We start from the raw sequence: 13,869 nt of genomic DNA, 5'->3' as shown, positions 1-13,869 counted from the left end.
AGAACTTATAAACTAATCAAACTAAAACATTTGTCGCCAGCCTCATTCTTACTGTCGTATCAACGCAGCTGATCAGTGTTTAACCCACCCAGAGGAAACATGTAGCCTTCTGCTCTCTGGGCTAGCTTGCCTCGACTCCCAATCACCTCCTCCAGGGGGATTAATGACGTTTCCTTCCTGTCTTTTGTGCTTCTGAATGTTCAGGAGGCCGTCATCTCCCCCGTCTCCCCTGATGTTCTGTACCTGTTCCGGGTCCAGGCCGTGTGCACCAATGACATGCGCAGTGACTTCAGCCAGAGCATGCTGTTCAGAGGTAACACACACACACACACACACACACACACACACCCTTGTCTCTGGCATCATGCTGCCTGTCAGGAGGAGCGTCCGCCACACAGATCGTCTCAGATTAATGCTGACAGTGTTGTCAGGCAGTCAGGTTGCCTTTGATCACAGAGTCTTCCACGCTCAGCCTCTTTGAGCTCATATCGGTATCGCTGTAGGCGAAAGAAAACATGCATGCATAGCAGACGCCTGGAACGCAGCGAGCTACATGAACCTCCCATCCTTCACTGAGCCGTGCTTCCGCATCAGCTCGTGTGCACTGTTTAAAGTCAGAACTTTCACAGTTTCTTGGTGTCCTTCCTCCCCCCCCCCCCCAGCGAACACCACCCGGATCTTCGAGGGCACGAGGATCGTGAAGACGGGCATGGTAAGAGTGCTTTGTCTTTTCCCCGTTCATCCAGCAGAGAGCAGTAGACGTGACTGCATCCCTCTGCGGGAAGCTCTCAATGGGAATTACAGTCAGGCTTAGAAAGGACAGTTCACATGACGCACGATAATGGGATTTTAATGCTTCTCTGCTTTTGTTGTTTTGTCAACAGATCAAACAATAAATCCTCCATTAAATCTGTGAGAAAAACAATCACACGGATAGGAATAATACACTGCAAATTACAGTATTTGGCACTTACCCAGATTTAAAATATTATTTTTTAGACATGATAGATAATTTGGCTTGTTTTAAAAGATATTTAATTATATCTAGTCCTTCACTTTACAGTATAATCCTAGGTCTCGAGTAAAAAATGTTCTTTCAAGAATTCTTACCAGGTGAAATGTATTTGTTGCCGGGACAGATTATGATCATTACTATCATTAGTTTTACGTGATTTTCTTCTCAATTTTAGTCTTTATATCTTATATTGGGGCTAGAATGATTTACTGAACTGAATTGTAGATCTGTGTTTGTAAGAGAATGTAAAATTAAATTTAGCAGTAAATGATATTGTCATTTCCATGCATATTTTATCTGAATGAAGGACTGTGATGGGGTGGGACATTTCATTTGATTTGATGTGTAACGTCAACTATTTAGAAAGGAGTTTCTCAAGGGTGAAAATTGAGAGTTTGAAAACTAAGAATTGAATTTGACCTCTTCTGACCACACTTATGGCTGTAGCATTGTTAGACCATTTGCAGTGAGTTTATCTTGATATTACTGTGTGTAAAATCCTCCTGCAGAAATCCTGGCAGGCGACAGTAAATGTGTACAAAGCCTTGATTCTCTAATTTCCATTAGTTCTTGAATGTTTTCGATAGCATGAGCCCTGGTGATAGGATAGGAAGATAAGGTTTTAAAATCCTTCAGTATTCATTTGTAAACAGACTGGGGGAAGTTCATCATATTTACTGCAGTTGTTGTTTTTTACTCAGTCCGGGTCTGTTCCCGTTCTAAATACCTCCAAGAAGTCGGTTTCTTATGTCAGGATTCACCCAACACATGAAAGAATAAATCATCTTGAATATGCTCACACAGAATACGGGGACTCTGTTGCAGCAAAACTCTTCAATGGTGACGTTTTGCTGTTAAATAATGAAGAGTTTCCTGCCAGCCCTCCAAACCCTGAAGGCCGAGGAGCGGAGCAGTTGGCAGGGCTGCTCTTGTGCTCTGAGGCAGCAGGGAGGGTTGATCGGCCTTTTACTGCACAGTCAGACTGAATCAGGCCGCCAGCGGGGTGAAGTAAAAGCAGGAGAGCCTTAAAGTGCTGCGTCGGCATGTGTGCCCACCCTTTAACTGACCCGGGACCACCCGCCTGCCACCATCACAGCAAGCGTCCCGTTTCTATAACTCTGAGTTTGACACCTCACACACACATAAAAAAAAGATCTGTCATTAGCCTTTTAATTGCCGCCTGTGACCAGATCATTTCTCCTCACAGTGGGATTATTCAGCAGTACCAGATAATCTGTGAATCAAATCAAATTTAGTAACAGTCCCACTGCAGAGGCAGCTGGTCATGCAGTTCCCACATAAATATAGTTTGAATTAAACCACTTATTTTTCTTGTTCTTTTATTTTATGCAAGAAGCTCACTAACATATCCTAGTCAGTGCCATTTCCTAAAAAAATAAAAAAATAATAATTATCTATAAAATTCTCAATTCTTTCTCTGAATGTGCTTGAATTAACATTTTTCAATTGATTCATAGATTCTGTACAGTCTGATGAAAAGTATACTTTCACTAGTTGTGTGATTTGCATCCTGAAAATGATATATGACTAATGGGTTCATTGTAATTTTGCTTTAAAGCAAGAAAAGTATTATTTAGTTACTCTGCAATAGATTTGATGGGTGTTTTGCTCAAGGTGGACTGTAAAGAAAGACATCCAGTGGTCTAACAAAAATGCTAAAATAAAGAAAGAGAAGGAAGAGATCACCAATGACACATACTTGCTGCTCCTGCTGCTGGAATTGCTGACAAATAGGTTGAAATAATGTAGTAAAGTGTTGGGAGCAGCCAGCCGAGGAAGAGAATCTCAGCACAAACAGCAGCGTCTCTGCTAAAGGTTAAACTGATTCCGCCTCCTTTCTAAATGCGCGAAAAACAGACATAAAGTCACAGTGTAAGATTTCAATCAGTCCTGCCAGCATTCTGCATGATGAGACGCCGAATAGTGACACGCTGAATGTGCATGCGTGCCTGTGCATTACGATGTTTTACTTTTTAGTACATGTTAGAAATAGATTTCTCTGACACATTGTCAACAGGATTTAAGGGGACCTCAATATGTCTTTTTTATTGAAGATTTCCTCACGCATCAAATTCATGGCTAACCTTCCAGAAGAGTCTGATGTCAGTCACACACCATGAGAGGGGCAGACATGGGGGTTGTTTCTCCAGACTGTAGATGTAAACCTGCTTTCAGTGTGCAACCACTTTGTCTTCTCTCCTCAGCCGACAGTGTCTCCAGCCTCGTCTGCAGATATGGCTCCTATCTCGTCCGGCTCCTCCACCTGGACCTCCTCTGGCATCCCCTTCTCCTTCGTTTCCATGGCGACGGGCATCGGCCCCTCCTCCAGCGGCAGTCAGGCCACCGTGGCGTCCGTGGTGACGAGCACGCTGCTGGCCGGCCTGGGCTTCAGCGGCGGAGTCATCTCCTCCTTTCCCTCCATTTGGCCCAGCAGAGCGCCGACAAATAGCCCCGCCCCCCCACGCCGGAGCGCCGAGCCAACCCAGGACGCCCCCACCACCACTTCTGCCAGAGACCTCAGTGAAGGCCAGGGGGAGGACGGAGAGCAGAGTCAGGCCCAGGGGGAGGATGGAAGCAGAGAAGGAGAGGAGAAGGATGAAGAGGAGGAGGAGGAGGAGGAGGAGAAGGAGAAAGGCGAGAAAAAGGAGAAGAAAAAATCAACTGGTGGAGAAAAGACCGTTAGAAAAGATGGCAGCGCCGCCGTGAATCAGCCGCCGAGCCGATCACCAGACGCCACGGCGAAGGTGAAAGAAAAACCAGATCCAGCAAATCCACATCCTGGAAGAGAGGACCAGGTAGAGGTGTATACCCACAATGCACCTGGCTCTACGACCGAAGCGTCCACTGAGAGTGCTGGAAGACCCCGGACAGGGCAAGCCAAGAAGCACTGGCCTTTCTCCGTCCACACCGGTGAGTCGACAACATTTTAGAGACATGAGAGTGAAAACACATCTGCAGTTCATTTTCCACATCAAACTCCAACATTACACTCGTCTTCATGCAGCGCTGTGGGGAAACTTCTGCTCCAATGTCACAATATCAAGTAAATCAAGGAATGAATCTGGACTTCACGCGGCACTTTCTAAATATTCACCAACATGAGATGGAATCTTCTTTTTTGTGATAGAAATGTGAGGAATAGTTAGTCTTTCAGTTATCTCAACGAGTGGGAACAATGGTCGCGTTAATCCATTTGGATCAGGAACAAAATGTTGACGTGTCAGCAAGTTCTGATGACTGTGAGTTCAGCCTTAACCTTGTAGTATCCAACAAGAAGAGATGAATCGATTGTGTAGTTCAACTCCACCTTTTCTCTTTTGGTGTTGCTCGTGATGGATAAGAGTATCAGCTGAGGCGAAAGTCTACATACCGGAATTTCTGGTCTATTGAGCACAGCTGAGTATAAGTTGTACCCACCAAATTTAAAAAGGAAGGTTGGTGTTACATGATGCACCTGAACACATCACCCGTGTATCGGCAGCATGAGGCTCATTGACCCCGTAAAAATCTATGCTGCGTCATTGTTTAAGCCGCAGGGTTCAGAGCGTGCAAATAAAAGTAGTGGATTATAGTCTGGAAATTATGGTAATTTTCTATTTTTATTTCTATTGGATAAGACGTCTTGTGGAGAACAGATTTCAGATGTGTTGGATATCATCAGCTATGATGTATTTTCCTGCGATTCCAATGTCCAGTAACGCACGTTGTTCACACCACACAGCCTCTGTGTTCTAATGCGACCCCGACCACCTCTGGAAATGGTTGGGGGGAAAGTCCATTGCTGCCTCGGTCACACTAACCTTTAGAGCTCGACACATGTGATCTGATCACCTGGAACGCCTTTTAATGCCAGTTGTGAACGGGCCTTAGTGCAGTGTTTTATCTTTCCTGCACTAGAATCCTTCAGAAGAAGATGATCAAACAGAAGATAAGTTCAACTTCATTGGTGTTTGTCCCTGGAAGGGCGATTTGTTGTACAGCAGTTGTAAGAATGTAACAAACACAAAAACAACAGTAAAACCACAGTAAAAACAGTAAAACACAATAAGACAACAAGATATTACCCAGAACATAAGATTGACATGGGTATTAGTAGAAATCGTGGTCCTTTAGTCAGGTGGAGTTCAAACAGTCAGTCAGTCAGCAACAATATGTGATCAAGCACAGCAGTGAACACAGCAGCACCTCCTTCTGTTCTCAGCATTCATACCATGGATGGAGGGAGGCACAAAGGAGAACTCACGCCTGTGTTTTGTGGCCCGGTGTTTTGCAAGATGAAAACTGGAAGAGGGCAATTTCTACTTCTGATTAGGAGGATGAGAATCATCCGTAAGAATTGACTGAGCTTTCCTTTTAACTTTTAATTAAACATGTCCTCAAGACTGTTGAAACAAACCCCAACCATTTTAGAGGCTTATTTTACAATGGTCCTGACAATAAAGTTACCACACCAGCATATAATGGAAAGGAGATCATTGGCTGTACATAGGAAGAGAAGTTGACCCCTCCATTTCCCTGATCATTACCTTCACATATCTTTTTTTGTTTGTCATTTGGATTATTGCCTTTTCATTAAGCTGTGATCCTTTGAAGCTGCTGTCTCCACACACTGAATACATGAATGGAGGATTGAGCGCACGGCTTTCAAAACTTTCAGTCCCTCCAATCAGCCCCACGCAACGACACAGGAATGCTTTTATCTGTCAAAACAAAAAGCCATAAAAGCCGCATCCTGCAAGCCTCCAGCCTTGTTAGGATTGTTAGCAGGCTCACTATGACAAAAACAAATGAGAAGTCAAATGTTTCTGTGTAGTGTGAGCACTTATGCAATATATTAATACAATGTCACTGCAGTATTTCAAACCGTACAATGTCTGTCAACAATGAATAGAAATAGAATGATCATGATCCTGGTTTTGAGCACGAATGAGTCTGAAAACTTCATAATAAACACAATGTGCTCAGCCTGAAGTCGAGTTTCAAACCTTCCCTGAACAAAGTCATCAAAGAGTCACGGTGCTGCTGGAGAAGGACGACCTCCAAGGAACCTGACTAATGACGGGAAAAAGTGAAAATGAAATGTAAGCTAGGAGTGGTGTTTAGTTTCAAAATCAAACACTCTCCTCATGTGAAGTATGTACAATAAGAGACCTCAGCATCAAGAATCACACAAACTAGATGGACTTAGAAAGTTATGTTAACCCTTTTTCTCACATTGATTATGTACACTATTATATAATCCACCGTTTCCTATTTGAAAAGTGTCATCTATCTAAAAACTTTGAACACCACCGTGCTGCTATAATGTCTTAATGAATAGAATCCACTCGGTAATCTACCCACTCACTTGTACACATAGAGGGAGGGGCTGCTAGTCGGACTCGTATTTTATTCACTGTCACTTTAAATGAGCTATTCATTGGTTGAGCTGACTGAAATGATAAATTTCATTTCATTTTATTTATTCTTTTTTCAAGGTAATGCAACCTAAAATAAAGCAACAATCCAACAAAAAACAAACAAACAATACATTCCATGAAAAGAAGAACAGGAGTTGGATGAAGAAAAAAAATCTTATAAACTCCAACCCCATTCTTGAAGAAAAACGTACAAACTAGATGGCCTAACCGATGTAAAAAACAGCAACAACAAAAAACAACAATTACATATACACATACATACACATACACATATACACACATATACATACATTTACACACATATACACACATATACACACATATACACACAATACACACATATACATACACATACACACGCAAAAACCAGACGTAATCAACTTTCGATTTTAACTTTTTATTTTTTTATTTTTATCATTATTATTACTATTATTATTAATGATTGTTTGCTAAAACAACAGTGATGCAATGGTGACAACAGTGGCAATGGAAACAACGACAAGGCCACCAGACCACACAACGAACACCCACACACGCACACAGGCAGGCATGCACGGGCACACACAGGCACACACACAGCACACACACAAAAAGAAGAAGAGGATGTATAGATGTATATGTGATGAGCCCTATGCTGTGTATTGCATTAAAAAAAATAAATGACCAGTGAAAGAGTAGAGACATACCAGCAACAGCACCAACTGTGTCTTTACATGTCGATCGAAAGCATGAGATGGTTATCCGTGTATAAATATTAGTTTGAAACCAACAGAGAGGAAGTGTGAACACTTTAAGTATTGTGAAGTACATACTGTACCTTCCTGTTTGCATACTGGTGAACAGGCTTTTTGTCCGGTTTGGCCGGACACCACATGCTTTTCGAAGAACGCACTGAAACTCAACAACAATGCTACAATATTTTGCTTTCTTCAAGACAATCTGGAGGCTCAGGATCTTCACGCTCTCTTCATGATCTGTTAATGATCTGAGTGTTTCTGAAGCTCAGTGGAACTTGCCCATACAGCTGGAAAATGAGACCCAATCAAAATCTTGGAGTGACTCCATCGCTTGGCATGAGCTGTGAATCTGGCAAAGCTCGAGCAGTTCTGGATCAAAGTCCAAAACTCCTCCTGAACAATTTGCAGGTCTGATCTGCAGCCACTGGAAATGTTTGGTTGAAAGGGTTGAAATCCAGAGGCGACGTGCTTTTAGGAGCCGGTCTGTGTTAAAACAGCTCCTATCATGTTTGGTTTAACAAACAGCTTCTGTCTTTACTCAATCACAATATGTTTTCATAGCGTTATGTGGAGAGTTCAAAGGGTGCATTGAATCCCTTTTTTCCCAGCCCCTGTAATTTATGGAGAAAGAAAATGAATAAAATAAAGTGCAGAGCAACATGAGGTAGTGTCCTGAGCCGATACCTCCACAGTCCATTGACGGGCCTTAATGCAGTTGGTGGTGATGAATTGCCTTGATGTCGAGTGTTAACAGAGTTCCAGTTGGAGCTGAAAGCAGACCTAATGCTTTTCCCTCTAAGCCTCCACTCCTCTTCCTCCTCTCCCTCCTCTTCCTCCTCTTCCACCTCCTCCTGGCCAAGACTTTCAGCAGGGCACTGCATTAGCCAAGCAAACACCAAGGGACCTCAATTCAATTTGAAGTGCTTAGAAACACAGTGCAAGTGCAGGACCAGACCCGATTATGCACAATAGCAATCTTCAGATATTCCCCTGGAATCGTCTTCCTCACTCTCTCGCTCTGTCGGAGCACATTTATGGAATTTGATTGTGTTTGAGCTGGAGGGACTCTGGGTCAAAAGTGTAAAAGTTTCTCTGCAAATTTCTAAAAGTGGTTACTCTATGTTACGTGAAGAGTTTATGTTGAGGCGAAGTGCTTTCTTCAAGCTCTGTCCTGTTTATCGGTGCTTGTCGCGGTGCAGAGCAGCAGCAGCAGCAGCAGCGACGGGTTGGAGACATGACGAAACCATCCACGGCATGTTCTTCAGTGTTTTATTCCCTCCATGAACAGATCCTTTACTGTCCCTCCCAGGATGATTGGAATGACTTTTCTCTGCTGTATTATTTCATAGTTTTGGGGAGGGGGGAAATTTAAACAGTGAACTGTTTTTAGTGAGTCCCTGAAGAGTGAGAGATTTCTTTAAAAACGCACAGTTTTCACTTCACAGACGTCACTTTTCACAAAACCTGACAAAGTTATGTCTTTTACCAATGTCCCATTGCTTCTGAATTGGAGCACCTTCCAATTCCCAAATGATGGCACAACAGAAAGAAAGAGAGAGAAGCTCCGTTTTCCTGCTTTTTAACTGAATCACTGCATGTTTTTCACACCAGCATGGACGTCCTGTGCACGCCCTGCGGTACAGCTGGATTCACGCAAATTTCAAGAGGTTTCCACAGGAAAGTCTGAATACCAAGCTGCATCTTTGTACTAATATAGGGCAGGTTTATTTTCATATTCAACATTTCAGCAGCAGCACCTCTTCATAAAGAACCTGCATTGTGTTTTCCAATGTTTTTCAGAGTTTGTGAATTCAGACAGGAAGTTTGATATAAATGAGTCTCTTCACGCATCACCACCCACTTCCTGGATCGTACTGCTGTCATGAAGAGACGGGTCAAACTGTAGCGTACATGTTAGTGTTCTATGTGATTATAGGGGTGCTCCAAAGCCATGCTTCTTGTTTTAATAGTGAAAGCAATCATCTTGTGAGAGTTTAATTGTGTCTGTCACTGTATTTGCCCTGTGATTGAATCATGTGACAAGCCTTCCCAAACTTTAGTTACTTATTTATTTAACATTTTAATGCCTGATCAGCTCTCTGCAGCCCTGACTTGGGTAAGGATTCAGTGGATGTAAAAAGGAAATGGTCCAATCTTGCTGTTGAGAGAACTTTACACTGTATGAACTGCCTCAAGTGGTTCTTGAAACATTCTTTAAAGTCATGAAACAATGCCAGTTTGCTGCGTTTGTCCAGTACAAAGGCTTCAATGAACAGAAGACCTCTTCCAAATTAGATTAAAATTTCAGTTTGACAGTCGTGCTGTGCATCCATCACAACCCCAGGGAGACTTGAGGAGTCGTGAGCACTGTTTTGGTGATGCAGAGAGACACATTAAACTGCATATGCATGATATTGGATGCATAATTTTTGAATGACCTTGGAAGTAGTGTGGCTCAGCAGTTTGACAGTATTTCACAGGAAAAAGAAAATAAGGGTAGTGGAATATGTCTTAGCAATTTTTGGAATAAATCGAGATATAATGAACGACAAGCCCACTGACACAGAATACCAACTGGAAGAGAAAACTTTTACTGAGTCTTAAAGCACACAGATGTTGGGAATGTGATGTTTAAGAACAAAGGTCTACTGCGCAGCTCTTCAGTCTTTGCACCTCCTTATTGAAGGCCACATCCAGCTATTGCTCGCAGTTTGTTTTAAAGTTTAAAGTAATTTAGTTGTATTCTGTAACAGATATCGCTTTGCCAAATAAGAGCCACCACCTCCCCGCCCTGACGTATTGAGCTTGGGTCATCAGCACTTTGACAACTGTTATTTAAAGCAGAATTCTATTTCTAATGGTTTTCCAACAGTATTATTTCCCATATCCTGTGTATGAAGCTCCAGAAGTGAAGTCTGTCAACATGTCAACGTGCCAATCAGAGATTTTCCCTTCATGACCGCCATGTGGGGAAGTAACCACATTGACCCACCCACAGGTAGATAAAAACTTACAAAAATCAGTGATATACTGAATTAATCCATTATAAAACTGGAACAGTTCCTCTTGAAGTTAGCAGGAGCTCCTGTAAGCTAATTGGTAGTAACTATGACAACGCATAACTTGAACTAACCATCTGCAGGAGTCTCTCCTTCTGGGTCACATTCTGTTTCAAGCAATTTGAACAGCAGCGTTAAAAAATAAATACAAATTAAAAAAAATATTAGTGCAGTGTGCCAGTGTTTCTGAGAAAAATGGTTTCCCTGTTAAATGGTGACTGACTTCTGTCAGCATCCATCGCTGCTTCTAATAACAACTAATAACTAATAACAAGGTACAACATGTTGAAACTTCAGAGTAAATACTGTTAAATGGTGTTCATCAGGACAGCTCGGTTTTCTTTCTGGTTTTTAACATCTGTTATTAGCAGCAAAAAGGAAGCTAAAGGGTTACTGAATAACAGGGAAACCAATACACTACTGCCACACTTACACATAAACGGTTATTTACAAAAACTGATATTTCTCTGAATTTGGGCCTTGCATTTACACATAAATGCAACGAGGAGTCACCACTAATGAAGATTTCAGAAAACTCTGGCCACAGTGGTGATTTAGAAAAACTCAGTGTCTCCGTTTTAATCTAAAGAGCACTGGACAGAGATTCACATCACAATATGCAACAGAAGCACCATCAGCATGATCTGTTTGCCACCTTTGTTCACAGTTTGACTGGCGTGATGAAAATGGATCCAGTGAAAGCAGTGCTTGTTTTTACCTGCTTCATTATATTTTACCGCCACATTTCGGAGGGGCTCCGAATGTTTTTCAGTCCCAAAAAACCAACCCTGTGATATTACCGCTGAATAGAAAATAAAGTGTAGGATTCTTGACGTAGTGTTTATTCAAGGACTCTGATTGGCTGTCATGGCTTCATGCTTCTCGTTACACTGCCCCCTACAGGTTTGGTATGCTCATAGTAGCTCTGTACCAGATGTTATATGCAGGTCTGTGGAAATGAAGTTTTTTTTGTAAACGACCAAGTGTCAATGAACATTATTTTGCCAAGGTAGAGGGGGAAATATCTGGGTTTTTTTTTTTTAAACCTGAGTATGTGTAAATGTGGTCTTATTTTTAAACACCGGGACGCTCTTCTCCCCGAGGCAGGCCTGGAGTGGACGTGGACAGACACAGAAACAGGCTGTTCTCAGTAGAGACACTAGAGGGACTCTAGACTGGCTGAAATTCAGAACCACAGCGGACTATGAGGGAATACGCTTCGAGTACAATGATATTGGACCTCTGACACCTCTGTGAAAATGTTGGAAAAACCGTAAACTATTGCGCCTTTAAGGAGCAGAAATTCTTCCAATACAGAAAAGCACAGTTGTTGGAGATGTGGGTGATTGCACTTTTCTGCGGGTTTACAGATAGTCTGCCACTTTCTTATTTGATGTCTCACATATTTCAGATGTGCATTTCTCAATTTGACACTCCAGTTGTTTGAGACTGTCTGAGGCATTGTTGCTTTAAAAACAGCCACTTTCTGCTTTGCTAGCTGCAACACCACCCTGTTGTCAAGCAAATAAGCCTTATATCTCCACTTATTTTGCTTTCCGTTTACTGGCACTCACTTTTTTTGTCTTGAAAGTGTGAAACACTTGCAAGAAGGTGTCTCACACTGTGCAAGCCAATGATATGTCAACTAACCAACCCTCAAAACCCCTATGAGTGCAGCTTTTATTGGTTACAGATAGAATATCAGAGAAACTCCACAGGCCTCAACAGAAAGATCCATTATCATAAAAAGAAATGTGGATATATTTAAAAAGTGCAAAGATTTGACTTTTGTCTCCATTAAAGATATTTTATTTTGATGAATACAATGACACAGGGAGGTATTTCTATACATACCACAGCTAACGCAGTTGCATAGATGAGATTTCTTTTGTAAGACTTATGCAATATATTATTGAACATAAATAAGTGTCACGGCTGAAATGTGGACTCAAAGGCCAGACGGGTAGTGACAAAAGTTTCTCTTTATTTGTTATTAGGAGAAAATGGAAGGTGTAGAAGGCTGGAGCTGAGCCGAGGTTATGCAGGCAAAGGTAAAAAAAATCTTGAGAATCAGTCAAGGGTCAGACACGAATCTTGTTCTGACAGAAAAAGAGCCAAAACAGTGAGACTTGGAACAAAGATGAAGCTGGAACAACGAGCGAAACAACACAGATGAAATAGCTACAGGATACAGAACTGAAGTCCAACTTAAAGTGCAATCACCAGGTGCAGACAATCATACAGACAAGCACAGGCGAAACACACCTGGACAGGGAACAGCAATCAGACACAACTGGGGCAAATCAAGGAGCCTGAAACCAAAGACAGAGCGATAACAGGAAGCAAAAGACAGAAAAGAAGTTTCCATATATGTTCTATCCCACTTTCTCCAACTCTGCCACGACGCCACCTTGTGGCCAGGAAAGACTGTTCATAATGAAAAGTAAACTTTTCTCCTGCTAATCAACGAGGCTAAAGCTTGCTCAGGTGAAGTTCAAGTTATGAAACAGGTGATGAATTCATGTCCTTGTTCATCCTCAAATGATCTTCAGCCCTCGGTGATATAAAGGCTGTGAACTTTTGACCTCCTGCTCCCCGGCCCAAAGCTGTGCATGTGGAGGATGAGTTTTGCTGGAGCAGCTGTGACATCAAAGTTCCACCAATCTCTGTCCTGATTTCTCTTTCTCCATCCCACTCTCATCCATCACTCTCTCCTCCATCCCTCTTTTGCTTATTTGTTCCTTGCTTGCTGTTTTTCTTGTCCTCTCTTTTCATTGTGTCTTCTTTTTGAGTTCATCTACTCCTTTGGCCCACTGCCCCTTCCTGTTTCTCTCAATTCTCCTCCTCCTCCTCCTCCTCCTACTACTACACTGTATCCTTCTCCTCCTCCTCCTCCTCCTCCTCCTCCTCCTCCTCCTCCTCCTCCTCCTCTCTTCTTGCTGGCCTACTTTCAGACATGGCGAGAGATGGGTACTCAGAGGCTAGACTCAGCTGCAGGGGAGGAGGGAAAAAAAGCCTCTGCTCCATTTATAGTTGTGTGTGTGTGTGTGTGTGTGTGTGTGTGTGTGTGTGTGTGTGTGTGTGTGTGTGTGTGTGTGTGTGTGTGTGTGCGTGCGTGCGTGCTGTATGAATCTCGCTGCGTGTCAGTGGATGTGTGTGTCTGCGTGCTGCTGAGGAGGGTTGGCTTATTTATTTATTTGCTGTTTGGCGGCGGGCCGTGCTGGTGAGAGAAAGGCAGAAGGAAAGGGGAAGGGAGCTGAGGCAGGCGGCGTCTCCGGCTTTCTCGGGGTTAGGCACGGTGCTGTATCTGCGCGTGGTGCGTGTGCGTGCGGATGTTGAGGGAGGAGATGCCGAGCTTAGCAGCGAGGGGAGCCAGCTGTGGTGCAGTGCAGGGGCCCGGCCTGATGTAGCGTTCGGCTCCGGGCAGGAGGCTGCAGATCTGAAGGCTATGGGGGCCGGCATCAGCTCCAGCAACACCACGGCTGCAGCAGCTGAACTGGGTAGGTGGTGGTGGTGATTAGAGGGCCTCAGGGCACGGTGGATTTAACAAATGGCTCACATTATAGAGAGCCGTGTGTTGTTTTGATGCAGTTATCTTTCTGCAGTGGGCAGAGTGT

General features: G+C 43.0%; 1 protein-coding gene across 1 annotated transcript in view; it reads left to right on the top strand.

The window, feature by feature from the left end:
- The window catches only part of LOC308129099 (receptor-type tyrosine-protein phosphatase gamma-like), a gene marked incomplete at its 5' end in the record, with an annotated part of 494,500 nt that overhangs the window by 437,855 nt on the left and 42,776 nt on the right, over positions 1 to 13,869 (top strand). The window contains 3 exons of the mRNA XM_080494877.1: positions 205 to 313; positions 663 to 712; positions 3,241 to 3,946. Coding sequence (XP_080351003.1) covers positions 205 to 313; positions 663 to 712; positions 3,241 to 3,946 — 865 coding nt within the window. The remainder of the gene's footprint in view (positions 1 to 204; positions 314 to 662; positions 713 to 3,240; positions 3,947 to 13,869) is intronic.

The sequence above is a fragment of the Blennius ocellaris genome (genome assembly GCF_963422515.1).
Source record: "Blennius ocellaris genome assembly, chromosome: 4".
NCBI lineage: Eukaryota > Metazoa > Chordata > Actinopteri > Blenniiformes > Blenniidae > Blennius > Blennius ocellaris.
This window is presented reverse-complemented; position numbering and strand designations above follow the sequence as displayed.